Consider the following 16,637-nt stretch of genomic DNA (forward strand, 5'->3'; position numbering starts at 1 on the left):
GGGTGTCAGAACTGGTAGGGTTATCCTGTCGTTCACCTTACTTGGTGATTCACAGAGATAAGGTGGTTCTTCGTCCCTGTCCGTCATTCCTTCCAAAGGTTGTCTCTGATTTTCATTTGAATGAAGACATTGTGTTGCCTTCCCTGTGTCCCAAGATGAAACATCCGAAGGAAATTGCCTTGCATGCCTTGGATTTGGTCCGGACAATTAGGGTGTACTTGGCAGCCTTGGAGTCTTTTAAGAATTCAGACTCCTTTTTTGTGCTCACAGATGGGCCTCGGAAAGGGTTGTCCGCTTCCTCTGTGACCATTTCCAGATGGATCTGACAGCCGGCAATTCAGACCTGTTCCATCAAGGGTCAGGTTCCTCCTTTCCCTATCAAGGTGCACTCTACTGGAGTGCTCAGTGCCGTCAATGATGGAGGCTTGCAAGGCGGCCACCTGGTCGTTGGTGCACACTTTCTCAAAGTTCTATAAAGTGGATGTGTTGGCATCTGCGGATGCTTCTTTTGGCATCAAGGTTTTGCAGGCTGCCGACTTGATCCTCTTTGAGGGTGTATTGTTTTATTCTGGTGGGCTCCAGTTGTTTTGGTTGAGCTCCTTTTGACTGGTTGGCTACTGTTTTAGCCTGGGGAATTTTTTAGCTGTTCCCACCCCTCATGTTTAACCCTGCTTTGGAATGTCCCACTGGTTATGAAGATCAGGAGCTGTGTTCGCCAATGAAGGAAAGAGAAAATTGGATTTTTGACTTACTGTAAAATCCATTTCTCTGATGTTCATTGACGGACACAGCACCCACCCCTCTCTGGAGTTTTATTCTTCTGACACTGCTTGTAACAAAACTTGAGTACCAATAGCAGGGAGAGGGAGTATACCCTCTGGGACTGCCCATAGGCATAGCTAGATTATTAGGAGCTGTATCCGTTAATGAACATCAGAGAAATGGATTTTACGGTAAGTCAGAAATCCCATTATTTTTTATGCCAATACCATGATCCACCACACTAAAAACCCACACAATAAATTCTACCCCTGAAGATAGCAATGATATCACACATGTGTACGTTATATGTTCTTCATACCTTTAGTAGGGCCCAGAAGTGATATTTTATTTTTGTTGTTCTACCTAAACACACTGACACTAAATATAAAACCTTTTTCCCCTACCAAAAGCAAACTGACACTAACAGACCCAAACAATAACACTTACACTACGGCTCCATGCACACTGGGTTTAAAAAAGACAGTTCTCCTGGGAGAAAAAAACGCTTGTATAGAGCATTTTGTACAAAGTTTAGAAACGTTTTGGAGAGTTTTAGGTTTTTTTTCTGCCAGAAAGCTCCCATCAGAAATGCAAACCAGAAGGTTGAGCTCAAAATATGCCTCCAAATCTCCTAATGTGCATAGACACATAGGATAACACTGCGCTATTTCTTCAGACAGAACACAACTCCTGTAGAAGCAGCAATTTTTAAGCCTGTGTGCATAGAGCCTAAGGGTGTATGAATGTATGCCCCATGTGAGGTCTGTGTTTACTGTACCTACACAGGGTACACAGATGTTCCATGCAACTCCCCCTCTTCTCTGTGCACCTGGATCCGTCCTCTCTACACCTGGCTACCACTTCCCCTCTCCTCTGTGCCCCTGGCTCTGTCCTCCCTCTACCTGGCTGCAACTCCCCCTCTCCTCTGTGCACCTGGCTCCATCCTCCTCTCCACCTGGCTGCAACTCTCCCTCTCCTCTGTGCACCTGGCTCTGTCCTCCATGCTCTCTCCCTCTCATTTTTCTTTCTCTTTCCCTCTTATTTTCTCTCTCCCTTCTCTCTCATTCTCTCTCTTTAAAAATACATAAAACCATATTTAAACCTTTAAAAATATTAGGTCAAATACCAATAAAAATTGACATTATAAACATAAGGACCAGTGACAACTATTCCATCTTTCACTGAGAGCATTGCTGCAGCAGCACTAGCAAAGTCACACACTTTGTACTGACTTTTTACATAGAACACATTCAGCTATTGATTGGCAGATGGCAGTGTGTTATGTAAAATACACTGGGAAAGATAGAAAACACAAGGAGCCATGGGAACTGCAGTTCCCTGTGGGAGATGCAGATATTAGCACAGTGGAAGGAAATGACATGCCAACTCCGTAGAATTTCTCCCACCATCGCTAGAATTTTCCAGCAGAGGACTGGTGGAGGGGATTAGAGACCCTAATTGCATCTATATAGTAAAAATTACAATTTCCGTTTGCTACCATGTGTAACTTTATATATTTATATGAATTTATATTGATATATATGAGGTATTTATAGGAGGTATGTATGTGTGTGTATATGTATGTGTATATAATATATATGTAAACTCAGATATATTATGTTGTAATATTCTGTTCTTCCTTACAGTTCCTCCTGAACTTCATGTATTTTCTGAAGACCCTGTGATTGTGGGTGAGCCTAATACGCTGATCTGTCTGGCTACTAAGTTCTTTCCACCTGTGATCAAGATGAGCTGGCAGAAGGACAATCAGCCTGTGACAGTTGGAGTGTCAGAAACTGACTTCTACCCCACACCAGATGGATCATTCAGAAAGTTCCTGTACTTATCTACCGTCCCAAAGGAGGGAGAAGTGTACACCTGTTCTGTGGAACATGCTGGACAGAGCACCAACCCCACCAACAAGTTTTGGCGTAAGTAATAATTACTCAGTAAAACCAGGTTTGTCCTTTAAGCACTTCAGCTTCAGAAGGTTTACCCCCTTCATGACCAGGCCATTTTTTGCGATACAGCACTGCGTTACTTTAACTGACAATTGTGCAGTCATGCAACGCTCTAACCAAATAAAATATAAGTAATTTTTTGCCACAAATAGAGCTTTCTTTTGGTGGTATGTGATCACCTCTGTGAATTTTATTTTTTGCGCTGTAAACAAAAAAAAAAAAAAAAACAGCAATTTTGAAACAATATATATATATTTTTTTTACTTTCTGCTATAAAACATATACAAAATAAATATGTAAAAAATCTAATTTCTTCATCAATTTAGCCCAATATGTATTCTGCTAAATATTTTTGGTAAATAAAATCCCAATAAGCGTATATTGATTGGTTTGCGCAAAAGTTATAGCGTCTACAAACTATGGGATATATTTATCGATTTTTTTATTTACTTTTTTACTAGTAATGATGGGGATCAGCGACTTATAGCGGAACTGTGACGTTGTGGCAGACAAATCGGACTTAGTGACCATTTACTGTAATCAGTGCCAAAAATATGCACTGTCACTGTACTAATGACACTGGCAGGGAAGGGGTTAACATCAGGGAGATCAAAAGGTTAAATGTGTGCCTAAAATGTGCTTATTAACTGTAGCGGAGGTGCTTGTACTATGGGAGGGCAGAGATCCATGTTTCTGCTTTGAAGAAACAGAGGATCACTAGCTTTACTACTGACAGAACAGCAGTCTGTCTTGTTTACAGCGGGTTGCTGGTGGCACATGTGCGTACACCCCTGACCCGGAAGTGCAGGATCACGTACAGGTACATGATTCTGCCACCATATATGTACAATATACAGTCAGAAAGTGGTTAACCACTTGCAGTCTGGGGTACTTTTTTAAGGTTTTTTCACACACGTTAAAATCAGGTTTTTTTTTTTTTTTTATATATATTTATATATATATATATAAAATTACTTAGAACCCCCAATTAATATTTTTCTTTTTTTACCACCTACCAATTGTGTCAACCGGTCATCCAGTTCTGGGAGGCTGTTATTTGACGGCCTCCCATGATCGCGCCCGCCATGCGGGCGGCACACTCTGTGATCGTAGTGTCCTTTGGACACGGCTGATCACAGATTGAGGTAAACAGCCAATCAGCAACTCTTTACCACATGATCAGCTGTGCCCAATAAAAAATTACTTAGAACCTCCAAACATTATATTTTTTTTGTCTAGCAGAGACCCTAGAGAATAAAATGGAGATTGTGGGGAAAACGACTGGGAAGCAGCAGGAGGTGGGTTGGGGACTTCTCCTGCCGCCCATAAAACTGATCCCGCAGCAAATCTGCTGCTGGGACCACTTGTATGTGAAAGAGAACTGCCGGCCATGTAGGAAAATAAGGGGTTATGGCAGCTATCTTCCATACGGAGCCAGGACACACCGAGCCAGGATTAGGATCAAGCCCACATGAGTGCCCCCATAGCAAGCGGCTTGCTAAGGGGGCACTTGTAAGGAGGGAAGAGCCAGGAACACTGGTAGGAACCCCAGAAGAGGAGGATCAGGGTTGCTCTGTGCACAGAGCAGGTAAGTATGACGTGTTTGTTATTTAAAAAAAAATATTTTACAATCCTTTTAAAGTGATTGTGAACCCTTGCATATACCCAGGGAAGTGGCTGGCCTCAGGTGATAAACATAGATGACACAAATCCTCTTACATAAGTTACATAAGTTACAAATCCTCTTACATCAAATTAGACTTTACACAACTTGTCTGAGCTTCCAGATGCATGGATCGGACAGCACACACTGCACAGAACTGAGTGTAATCTGAGACCTGAGTGGGTGGAATGGACACACCCCCTCTACACAGTCTCCTAGGAAAACATGAACAGCTGAGGCTGTCAACCACAGGCTGTGTGCTGGAGGCCTCTCCCTGTCACCCATGATTATTTGGTGTTGAAAACATCTTTCAGCAGTGACCCATGCAGATAGCAGAGGAAGGAGACAGCAGACAGAAATCACACTCAGTGATATAGATTGAGGCAAGTACTGTACACACTATAGATCAGGGGTCTCCAAACTTTCTAAACAAGAGGCCAGTTTACAGTCCGGCAGACTTTAGGGGGGGGGCAAGACTGTTGCCATTGAGAGTAGAAAATGTCCTGGCCTAAATGGGAGTAAACAATGTATCTTTGGCATTATGAGGAGGAATAGTGTGCCATTGTTTGTGCCAGTGGAATGAATAGTGCCCCATCATTGGTATCAGTGAGAGGAATAGTGCCCCATCATTGGTGTCAGTGAGAGGAATAGTGTCCCATCATTAGTGTCAGGGGGAGGAATAGTGCCCCATCATTGGTGTCAGTGGAAGGAATAGTGCCCCAATCATTGGTGTCAGTGGGAGGAATAGTGCCACATCATTGGTGTCAGTGGAAGGAATAGTGCCCCATCATTGGTGTCAGTGGGAGGAATAGTACCCCATCATTGGTATCAGTGGGAGGAAGAGTGCCCCATCATTGGTGTCAGTAGGAGGAATAGTGCCACATCATTGGTATCAGTGGGAGGAATAGTGCCCCATCATTGGTGTCAGTGGGATTAATAGTGCCCCATTGTTGGTGTCATTGGGAAAAATAGGGCCTCAATGTTGATGTCAGTAACAAGAATCACAAACACAACACACCAGGGTGTGTGTGTTATGCGCACTATAACATGCGCCCACTGCTGTGAATATGCACTTGTGTGTTGGTGCACCAGAAAACGTGCAAAGATGCATTGTGAGGGATGATGCCCAATCTCACGCATGTTCCCCCAGTGCACACATGTGAATAGGGGCTAATTTTCATGTGTGTGGGAGACAAGTTTTTTTAACAGTACTGTCAAGGGAGGCCTTATTTTAAACTTTTGAGATAGAGAAATAGGTTGAAGACACAGAGACCCTAATCTCCTCTTCAGCCCAGCACTCCCTTTTTTTGTCCTATTTAATCCTCTCTGTTCTCTGAGAGCCGGCCGGTTATGTGATCGCCGGGAATCGCTCTAAAATACGGTACAGGCGGCCTTTTTTCTTTATAAGACACAGAGACGGGAGCACCTGTCATCAGGGAACAGAGAGCATTATATAAAGTAGTCAAAGTGGATTATCAACCAATTTAACCACTTGACCTTCAGAAGATTTATCCCCTTCATGACCAGGCCATTTTTTTTGTGATACGGCACTGCGTTACTTTAACTGACAATTGCACAGTCATGCGATACTGTACCCAAAAACAAATGTATGTCCTTTTTTCACAATTTGAGCTTCCTTTTGGTGGTATTTGATCACCTCTGCGGTTTTCATTTTTTGCGCTATAAACAAAAAAAGACAGACAAAAAAAAAAAAATGTTTTACTTTTTGCCATAAAACATATCCAATAAAAAAATGTAAACAATCAAATTTCTTCATCAGTTTAGGCCAATATGTATTCTGCTACATATTTCTGGTAAAAAAAAAACATCCCGATAAGCGTATATTGATTGGTTTGCGCAAAAGTTATAGGGTCTACAAAATATGGGATTTATTTATTTATTTAGCAGTAATGGCAGTGATCAATGACTTATAGCAGGACTGCGATATTGCAGCAGACATTCTGACACTGACACTTTTGACACTTTGTGGGAACCAGTGACACTAATACAGTGATTAGTGCTAAAAAGTATGCAATGTCACTCTACTAATGACACTGGCTGGGAAGGGGTTAAACATCTAGGGCAAACCAGTGTTTATGTGATATGTGTGTGGTGCTTTTACTAGGGGAGGTAACTGAATTTATTCCCTGCTTGCAGGGACACAAAATCCATCCCTCCCCCCAATCAGAACTGAGATCTGCCTTGTTTACATAGGCAGAGCTCTGTTCTGTGTCTCTGCCTGATGATCAGCTTCTGCTGTGTGTGTAAACACCATGGAAGTGAGCTGCTGGTGGCGCACCCCCTACCAGGAAGTGTCAAATTGTGTATATATACGTGATCCTGCGCAGAGCTGCCACCCTGTAGCAGTAAAATTTTCTATAGGGTGGTCAGCAAGCAGTTAAAATAAGGGGGCTTCCAGATAACAACTTTTCCCACGTGAGAGAGTAAGCGCCCATTCAGACTGGCGCGACACGACTTGCTGGGGCGACCTGTGAAGTCATATAATTGAAGTCAATGCAAGTCGCCTCCAGGTCGCCCCAAAGTAGTACAGGACCCTTTTTCTAAGTCGGAGCGACTTGTGTCGCTCCTATTAGAACGGGTCCTGTACTATTCAATGGCGAGCTACCGACTGCGACTTGTCAGGCGACCAAGTCGCCTGACAAGTCGCGCTAGTGTGAATGGACCCTAAGGGGTATGTTCGAAATAGACTTCTCCGCTGTTACCATACTTCAGAAAAGTTGTTTATTCTCTTAAAGTAAAGCAAAACAAAATAGAAGAGTTTTCACACATCAAAAGGAGAGAAAGAGGTGAGGTTACATGTCATCAGAGTGGAAGATGTCCTTTTCTCTTCTCTGTTTAATCTATAGGTATAGCTGTCTTTTATCTTGTATGCAAAAACTATGTCTGATAAAAGTGTATCCCAAGAAGGTAATAATTCTAAATATAAAAGTAACACCTACTTTTGCGTATATGGTTTGCAACTATAGTTGACACTTAACCCTACCCAGCATACTAACATAGAAACTCAGAATAGAAATACATACATAGCAAAATTACTTCTCTGTCCTTGACAAAGGGACATATGAAATAACCTCCAAACTAACATCATTACATTATATATTTCAGAGACTTATATCATTTAAACTCTAAATCTCTAACAGGTTACAAAGTAATCCTGGTTACTCATTCACAAAAAAAAAAAAAAAAATTGAAAAGCAAAAACACAATGACATACGTGACAAGTCCTTTATTAAAAAACAAAAAATTGTCCCACAATGTATGTAGCACTCTCCTAGGTAGGTGCTAGGTAAACATATTAGTTTAGCCTGTCACGTTTCCAGGTGTGACTTATTGGGTCTAAAGGGAGTCTCCCCACTGTATCCAATAAGGGAGCTCGTTGGACAGTGGAGGAAACCTGACCAATAGCACACCAAGGTTTATGACTGTCCCAGTGGGCGTGGATTGCTGTAATACATCCTGGGATTGGAAATAAATCCTGAGGGGACATGTGACAGGGTGTCTTTTGGTGGAAGCAAAGTCCCAGGATGTCGACGGCTGTCTCTCCTCCTGCTGAAGTGAGGAAGGTGGTTCAGGCAGTCAGCCTAGGGACCAGGTGTAGAGCTGGGGCTGCAGATGATCCAGAGAGCTGACCAGTGGAGCTGTTGGCAGAGACTTTGGGAAAAACAGTATCGTGAGTACCAAGGGGTCTGCCTAAGAGAGGGGACCACTCCAGAGAAGTCAGGGGATCAAGGAGCCAGCTCACACAGGAGTGTGTCAGTAAAGGGGGTGCCAAGTAGTTAACCCTGAAGAATAAGAACAAAGGGGGAGCCAGGAAGGGTCCTGAAGTGTCCAGCAGTACAGTTTACCTCAGAGCACAGCTTGCCTCAGGATATAGTTACCTCAGGAAGCTCAAATAATTACTTTCACAGCCAAGGGCAAAGTGAAGTAACGGCTAAGACGTGACTAGCTCAACTTAGCGTTAATCAGCATTATTCAAGTTGTCCCTGCCTATTGTGCATAGTTCTATTAAGTTGGCGTATCCCACTCATCCCTTCTCTTATTCAAGTTCCAAATGAAACATAAAAACCAAAGTTACTGGACTGTTCCTTGTCTGAGGTAAAACACTTGGGAAAATGCCAGACGGCTCTATTGTTGCTAATGGTAACCCAGGGGGACCCGTAATCAGCAGCTCCCATGGGAGTAGTCCTACATGTAAATCCATCATCAATCATGATGTACGACACCTACAGAAACAAAAATTCCTGTCACAATACGCTCCGACTTTTGTCACAACTATCAGATTCCAAGCTGGCAGCTTGATTGTAAACAAAGTAGCAGGATTGTGGGCTGATGTCACTGACTGAATATGGCTATGGTTATATTTGGGCAGGGAGTTTAGCTAGGATCCCTGTGCCTGTGTTTATGTTCCAGCAGATAAATGGGGTTCAGGATATGTCATTGGTTTCTAGAATGTTGGCAGCAGCTGGCTTCCTAGAAGCCCTGAATGAGCAACTGTTACATTCAGCTGGAGTTTGGCTCAGCAGGCAGATGAATACCGTATTTTCCGGCATATAAGACGACTGGGCGTATAAGACGGCCCCCCTAATTTTCAAGGTAAAACATGGGTTTTGGGCTATACTCGCCGTATAAGACTACCCCCCTTCCAAAGCAAGGCAACACCATTGAAAAACATCAGATTTCTCATAGCTCTCCAAGGTACCCCAAGTACTGTAATACATGTAATCTCTGATAATATCTCCAAGGTACCCTAAGTATGACCAGTAGATGTAATCTCAAGACGCTGGCTGTGTGGGAATCCTGTACCGGTATACCGTATGTACCGTAGCTTCGGCTACATACAGTATACCGCGCTGAGCCAATCACAGTGAGCGATGTATTCTATTATTGAATGCAAAGCCTGCTCGGATTGGCAGAGTCAGGGAGGCGGGCTGATGTTACTCCGCCAATCCGAACAGGCTTTGCATTCAATAATAGAATACATCGCTCTCCCTGATTGGCTCAGCACGGTACACTGTATGTAGCTGAAGCTACGGTACATACGGTATACCGGTACAGGATTCCCACACAGCCAGCGTCTTGAGAGATTACATCTACCGGTAATACTTATACTTGGGTTACCTTGGAGATATTATACTCGGCGTATAAGACGACCCCCCATTTTTGGGGGATTTTTTTGAGGTTCAAAAGTAGTCTTATACGCCAGAAAATACAGTACTTTAGTTTAACCATTTGCCTAACACCCAAACTTCAGAAAAAATCTTACATCAGTCTGAACCCAAATATCATCCCTGTCCCTGAGCTACCAAGGTTATCTTTTGAATATTGCCTTTTCTACACCCAATCTGGTATTCACTGCATCCGCAGTCCAGCCATAGTGCCATCTGCAGCCTAATCTTTGTGCCTTTCTGTCGCTCCAGTTACCCGTTATCTGGCACTAACCCTGCTCCACTAAGCTTAAACTCCATGTAAGGGGTCCCAGACAGAACACAAGCTGCCCCTTAGACTTCACTTGCAGGGAAAGCTGTTGCACTGAGTAGCAGGGTCCACATCTAGATTTTGTGACCACTACTGTGTTCTGAATAAACCACTTCCTGACCACCCTATAGCACTTTTACTGCTACAGGGCAGCAGCTGTGCTGCCGAATCACTTATATACAGTATATGTGATTCTGCACTTCCTCCTGCTGGGGCAGCGGCAGGCCACTTCTGCTATCATTCTTCACAGCAGAAAGCGATCTGCAGGTGCCAGGCACTCAATGTCCTCTGGCACCCGCTGACCATTAGTAAACAACACAGAACGGCAATCTGCCTATGTAAACAAGGCAGATTGCCATTTTGACAGGGGGAAGGGATGGATTCTGTGTCCCTGCAAAGCCAGGACTAGAATCCATTACTTCCCCTAGTAAAAGCAGCACACACCGTACACCTAAACACAGGCTAGGCACATAGCTAACCCTTTGATCGCCCTAGATCGGTGATGGTGAACTTTGGCACCCCAGATGTTTTGCAACTACATTTTCCATGATGAGGTGTTGCTTGATACACTTAAGGCTCTAAATCCTCATAAGTCTGGTGAGTGGATCCCCAAGAGGGCTTTTTGGAAGCACTGGGCACCTTTTTTTGTGTGGAGCACGAGAATCAGCACTTTATTTATAAGTGGACTATTCATTGATTTTGGACTACATTTATCTATTCAATAATAATCTTTTGCACTGTTTGCACATCTTTGCACTTTAGATATTTTTTGCACCTTATATTATTTTATGAGACATAATTTGTATATATATTTTTATGAGTATATACCTTTCTAGCACTGTTGCACTTTTTATGTTGGTTTGGAGTTTTTGAGTGCACAGTATTTATTCTTATATGCCTGGTAGCGCTGTTTTAATATTGGAACCCACACATTTTCCATGATGCTCAACTACACCGCATGAGTGTATGAGCATCATGGGAAATGTAGTTCCAAAACACTTGGGGTGCCAAGGTTCCCCATCAATGCCCTAGATGTTTAATCCCTTCACAGCCAGTGTCATTATTACAGTGACTGTGCATATTTTTAGCACTGATCACTGTATTGGTGTAACTGGTTCCCACAAAGTGTCAGTTAGTGTAGGAATGTCCACCGCAACATTGCAGTCCCTCTGTAAATCGCTTATTGCCGCCATTACTAGTACAGAAATGGCGCTATAATGTTGGCATCTACATACCAGTCAATATACGTTTATTGGGATTTTTTTACCAAAAATTGTAGCAGAATACATATTGGCCTAAATGTATGAAGAAATTCGATTTTTTACAGTTTTTTACATTTTTTTATTGGCTATGTTTTATAGCTGAAAGTAAAAAATGTTTTTTTTTTTTTCAAAATTGTCTGGGTTTTTTGTTTATAGCGCAAAAAATAAAATGCAGAGGTGATAAAATACCACCAAAAGAAAGCTCTATTTGTGGGACAAAAAGGACATCAATTTTATTTGGGTAGAGCGTCCTGCAATTGTCAGTTAAAGTAACGCAGTGCCGTATCACACAAAATTGCCTGGTCATGAATGGGGGTAAGGCCCCTTTCACACTTGTGTGACCTAAAAGTCGCACAATTTTGCCGCTATTTCTTGGCTGCAATATTTACGTGATTTTGACTGGACTTGAAGCAATGCCTGTGTAATCTTGAGGTCTATGGACCTCAAAACGCATCAAAGTCGGACCTGAGTAGTGCAGGAACTACTTTGAAGTCCTTGAGACTTGAAGTCTCCCAGATATGAATGTTACTCATTGGAAATCGTGGAGTATGATTTGTCACGCAATTTTGCAGTCCCAAATCGCAGGACAAGTCGCACAAGGGTGTCAAGTGGTTTAAGTATGTGCCTAGCCCAAACTTTTTTCTTTTGTTTTGGATAGAGTGAGGAAGGGTAACTCCTCTTGGTATTTTAAATGCTATCTGGGGCTTTTACCCTCATGCTTACAACAGTTTTCCCAGACAGTTAGTGGGGGGAAATCTCCTATAACAACATGCAGAAATAAAAATGTTTTTGTAAGTAGATTATAGAAAGCTAGAACCCCTGTCAAGTTTGTTTTTCTGTCTTTGTCGCGGTTAGAGATTTACTGTCGTCTGTCTGGTAAAACCTTTTTTCTTTCACTTCCTGCCTGGTGAAACCATTATCACCACCACCATAAGTGAGGAGACATCTCTCTAACAAAGCCCTGGATAGCCGTAAAACCCCAATAGGGGCTCTAACTTATCCCCACAACATCCAAAACTGAAAAGTTTTGACTGAAATTACAAAGGTTAAGGTGAGGAAATTAAGGTGAGATTGAGGGCAAGTCTTGTATGGAGGGGTTCCCGTCAGTGTTAGGTTCTTGGGTTAGGCCCAGAATAATGATGGTGTACTATTTTTTTGGATGAAGTTATTTCAATGGCATTATAAAAGGACTTGGTATTTAAAAAAGGGTATAGCTAAGCACTTTGCAATGCCTACTCATCTGTAAAAGTGTATGTTGTATAGGATTAGATTAGCATACATTGATTTTGATTGATTTGTTTATCCTTAGCAGTATTCCCCAGTGTGGCTCGGGGTTAATTTTCAGTACCTAAAGCGGTAACCCCAAGCAACACTCGGGATTACCCCGGAATCACACTCACCTTCCCTGTGATTTCCCCCCCTCCCCGCCATCCGCCCCGTCGTCCTCACACTCTCCCTGCTCTGTGCTCGGCAGATGCCAGCACTTGCCTTTCCGGTTCCCTTCCCTTTGAGCGTTGCAACGCAGGGGGGGGGGGGGGTGGAACCGGTTGTAAATTCAAAAGTGTAAATGCACCAAATGAGATGATACAAAGCTGTGATCCTAACAGATTACACTGTATCATGTCATTTCACCACAGGATTTCACCTGGTGACTTTTCCAGTGCCCTGCCTGTGCTTTTCCAGTTCTTTGTGCCTGGAAAATTGAGAATGACCATGACGTTCAAAAATCGTTCTTTTTGAGCAAAAGCGCTTTTAGACGAACTAGAAAACAGCGACAGAGAAACAAAGTTACTTGAAGAACTGAGCGATAGCGATTCATGGGAAAATTCGTCATCAGGTGCGGAAAGTGAACACAGAGTGCCTGTGTTCCTCCTATTTACGATCACAGGCCTCTGTGTTGATTCCACAAGCCCATCCCCTTCACAGTTAGAAAGCACCCCCTAGGCACACATTTAACCCTTTGATCGCTCCTGGTGTTAACCTCTTCCCTGCCAGTGTCATTAGTACAGTAACATAATTGCCTCACACTGGAGCCAAATAGAGATTAGTATGCCCGAATCCAAAAATCAATACATACAACAGGAAAAACCCTCTGGGTGGGACTTTTTAGGGCAATGGGTAGACAAAGTATGAATTTCAAAAAAGTATAAGAAAATATAGAAAAAGAGAAAAAAAAGGAAAAAAATTCTCAAAAAATATGAAGTTTATTGCATGAAACATGTAAAAAAAGATCACATAGATCCAGAGAGAACCTCCGGATTGGTTAAAACAAAATGATGCGGTTACACAATGTCATACACAACACCTGACAAAAGAAAAGAGCATATTGTGAAAAACATAGATAGCTAAGACCCAACGCGGTTCGAAAATGGTGAGGTCAAATTCTTCCTCAGGGGTCTACATGAGCATGGATATGTACAGATGTCTACAATCACAGATGCTCTGGTGTTTGGAATGAAACAACCGCATGTTTAGCAAAAGAACCAAACCAGAGTATTTCATACAAGGCTGAAATCGGTCAGTACCAGAGCGGGCCACTGACCAAGATCCTGGGCACCCCCAGCGTTCACAAGGGGCATGAGTAAGAGACCTCCGCTTGTCACTGGAGTATCTGTGAAGTACTTGATGCACGATGCAGAGGGGTTTATTATGCAAGGTGATCCACAGACCAGTACCAGAAAGGAGGCCAGTGCAATATATATCACATAAGACCTGGTTTGAAGCAGCTCATCAGCCCGTGACCACACTCTACTCAGCAGAGTGTGGTCACGGGCTGATGAGCACTGGAAAAGTATTGCACTGGCCTCCCTTTTTGATTGGTTTGCGCAAAAGTACCAGTGACATTACTACAGTAATCAGTGCTATACATATGCACTGTTACTATAAAAATGACACTAGCAGGGAAGGGGTTAACTTTATTGATAAACAGTGGGTTAAATGTATCCCTAGGGGCGTGATTCTAACTGTGGGGGGCATGGCTTGTGATATAACCACAGAGACATATGATCCTACATAGCAGGATTGTATAGTCTCTGCAGTTACATCAGGGAGAATGACAGACGGCTGTGTTTACATTAACCGCCTGCCTTTCTCCCTCTCTAGCGGGAGATTGCGAGTGGCCGGCGGACATCGGAGCCGCCGGTCACTCGCGCGGGGATGTCAGAGAACGAGCGGGGGCGGGAGCGCGCCTCTGGCAGCGCGCGCTCGCCCCCTAGAGGCTTGTGGGTGAGTGACGTACCGGTACGTCGCTTTGCCCAGGAGGGGCTGACCGCCGCAGTATATAGTAGTGCAGCGGTCAGCAAGTGGTTAAAGTAATGCAATGCCGAATCGCAAAAAATGGCTTGGTCAGTAAGGGGGAAAAACCTTCTGGGCCAGAAGTGGTTAAACTTTTAACACCTGTTTGTTGTGTTCCCTTATGGCAGAGCCTGACGTATCCAAGCCGGCTTCTGAGGCCACTGAGAATGTAATTTGTGGTCTGGGTCTCCTTTATGGAATGTGTGGTGTTATCGCTGCAATTGTGTTGATCTGTAAAGGAATGAAGAATATGAATCAAGAAAGACGGCGCTAACTATGCAGGTATGTTATGTTTACTTTTATTATACCTGCTCTAGGCTCTGTTGTGGTCTGTCAACCCTGCCCTTTGTTATGGAAATTTCTTTTTGACTCCTATTCTAGTGACAGTTGGTGAAGAAAAATTTCACAAACATGGAAATGTTAGCATTAGGAGTCTAATATTCTGTTGGTTCTAACTAATCCTCATTTAAAAAAAACAGCAAAAAAACAAAGCTGCTTAGCCCCTGGTGCCAATAAGGCCTGGTTCTCACCTGTGCATTTTTTTTAGTGCATTTTCAGTTTTGCTGAAACACACTACAGTCTATTTAACATGATTTCTTATGGGTCATGTTCTCATCTGTGCATTTTATGGAAAGGGCCAGGGACTAGCAGGTTGTGTTTTTGGTTCCATAGACTTCAATTGATCAAAAACGTGTATTGAAAAACGCAAAGTGCACCTGGAATATGCAAACTGCAACGGGAGTAGGTGTGAACCAGGCCTAAATAATTTACTGGGATGTGTGGTGCTGTATAATCAAAGTCCTCTTTTTTCAGGAACACTTGCAGGATAAAAACAGCTTAGCTTTGTTATGAATTTCAGCCACAACTGGCCTAGAATAGTGAAATGTGTAACAAGCTATGCTGTTTTTATTCTGCAAGATTTTGTTAAGAAAGAGGATCTATTGAAAACTAAAATACAGCAGCCCTCAAAATTTCCACTCACCTGCTCACATTAGGCGAGTGGAAATAAGCTGAGGGCATGTGTGGAGTTGCATCGGAGGGGAGGGAGGATTCAACCGGCAGGCAGGGTTGAACGGAGCCAATTCTCCTCCCAGCCTCCATCCCATCATTCTCTTAGCAGGGCCTGGTATACAGAGGGAGTCTGCAAAGAACTAGATGAGGTGAGGTGGGGCGGGGTAGGGAGTGGTGTTGGGCGGGAGCTGCCAAAGTTTTCTTTTCCTATTAATAAGCTGATGATTGGTTGCTTGGACCGCCTAGCAACCAATCGCCAATTGGATAATAGGAAAAGGTAACTTTGGCAGCTCTTCCTCCCCTGCCCAGTGCTGTGAGTCTCTCTGCATCCTAAATCAGTGAAAGTGTTATTCATTGGTTTTCATTTTTTTAATGTTATATTTAATATAGCATTAAAATATGTACTTAACAAGGCAGTAATGATGTGTACAGTGCCTATAGTAGCCAATCATATTTTATCCTTTTTTTTTTTTATCACAGTCAGATCAATGAAATATGCTTTATGTTTATATTGATAAAGTTGTTGTGAATATTTATTTTTGTAACTTAATTCAACTTAAAGCGGTTGTAAACCTAAAAAAAAAACCCTGCAAGACAAAGGCATAATGAGCTAGTATGCATCACATAGTAGCTCATTATGAATTACTTACCTTAGAACAAAGCCCCGACACAGACCCCCGGACACCGCTGTGGGCGCTGACATGTCCCTTGGTGTGTCTTCCGGGTTCGGTGGCTCCGGCGCTGTCATTGGCCGGAGCCGCGATGACGTCACTCCCGCGCATGCGCACGGGAGTCATTTTCCGGCAAGCTCCCGCCAAGGGAAGCTGAAGGTCCGCCGGACCTTCAGAGCGCATGCGCCGCTCGCGTGAGCGGCTGCCTGCACTGCAAATATCTCCTAAACCGTGCCGGTTTAGGAGATATTAATTGCACTTACAGGTAAGCCTTATTATTGGCTTACCTGTAGTTAAAAGTGTAAAAAAGCGGTATACTACCGCTTTAAAACATTTAACAGTGTAATTTCATAAGATAATTTACGAGATCATGTTTAGGGGTGGAATTAGAGGTGGGCAGGGCAGGGTAGGGGTTGGGTGGGACAACTGGTGACGAGTAACTCTTAAGGCCTAGCTAGTAGCTCAGGACTTTAAATTTCCGGCCCTGTAGTACAGTACCCTGTGGGAACTGATAAGA

The 16,637-nt window shown here is 43.2% G+C and overlaps 1 protein-coding gene across 1 annotated transcript in view; it reads left to right on the plus strand.

Annotated features, from left to right (window-relative positions):
* LOC309560185 (mamu class II histocompatibility antigen, DR alpha chain) overlaps window positions 1-16,637 on the plus strand; it is an 81,231-nt gene that overhangs the window by 51,649 nt on the left and 12,945 nt on the right. Inside the window, exons 3-4 of the mRNA XM_082263758.1 lie at window positions 2,409-2,693; window positions 14,567-14,720. Coding sequence (XP_082119884.1) covers window positions 2,409-2,693; window positions 14,567-14,712 — 431 coding nt within the window. The 3' untranslated portion in view covers window positions 14,713-14,720. The remainder of the gene's footprint in view (window positions 1-2,408; window positions 2,694-14,566; window positions 14,721-16,637) is intronic.

This window comes from Pelophylax lessonae (genome assembly GCF_965119305.1).
Source record: "Pelophylax lessonae genome assembly, chromosome: 7".
NCBI classification, from domain to species: Eukaryota; Metazoa; Chordata; class Amphibia; order Anura; family Ranidae; genus Pelophylax; species Pelophylax lessonae.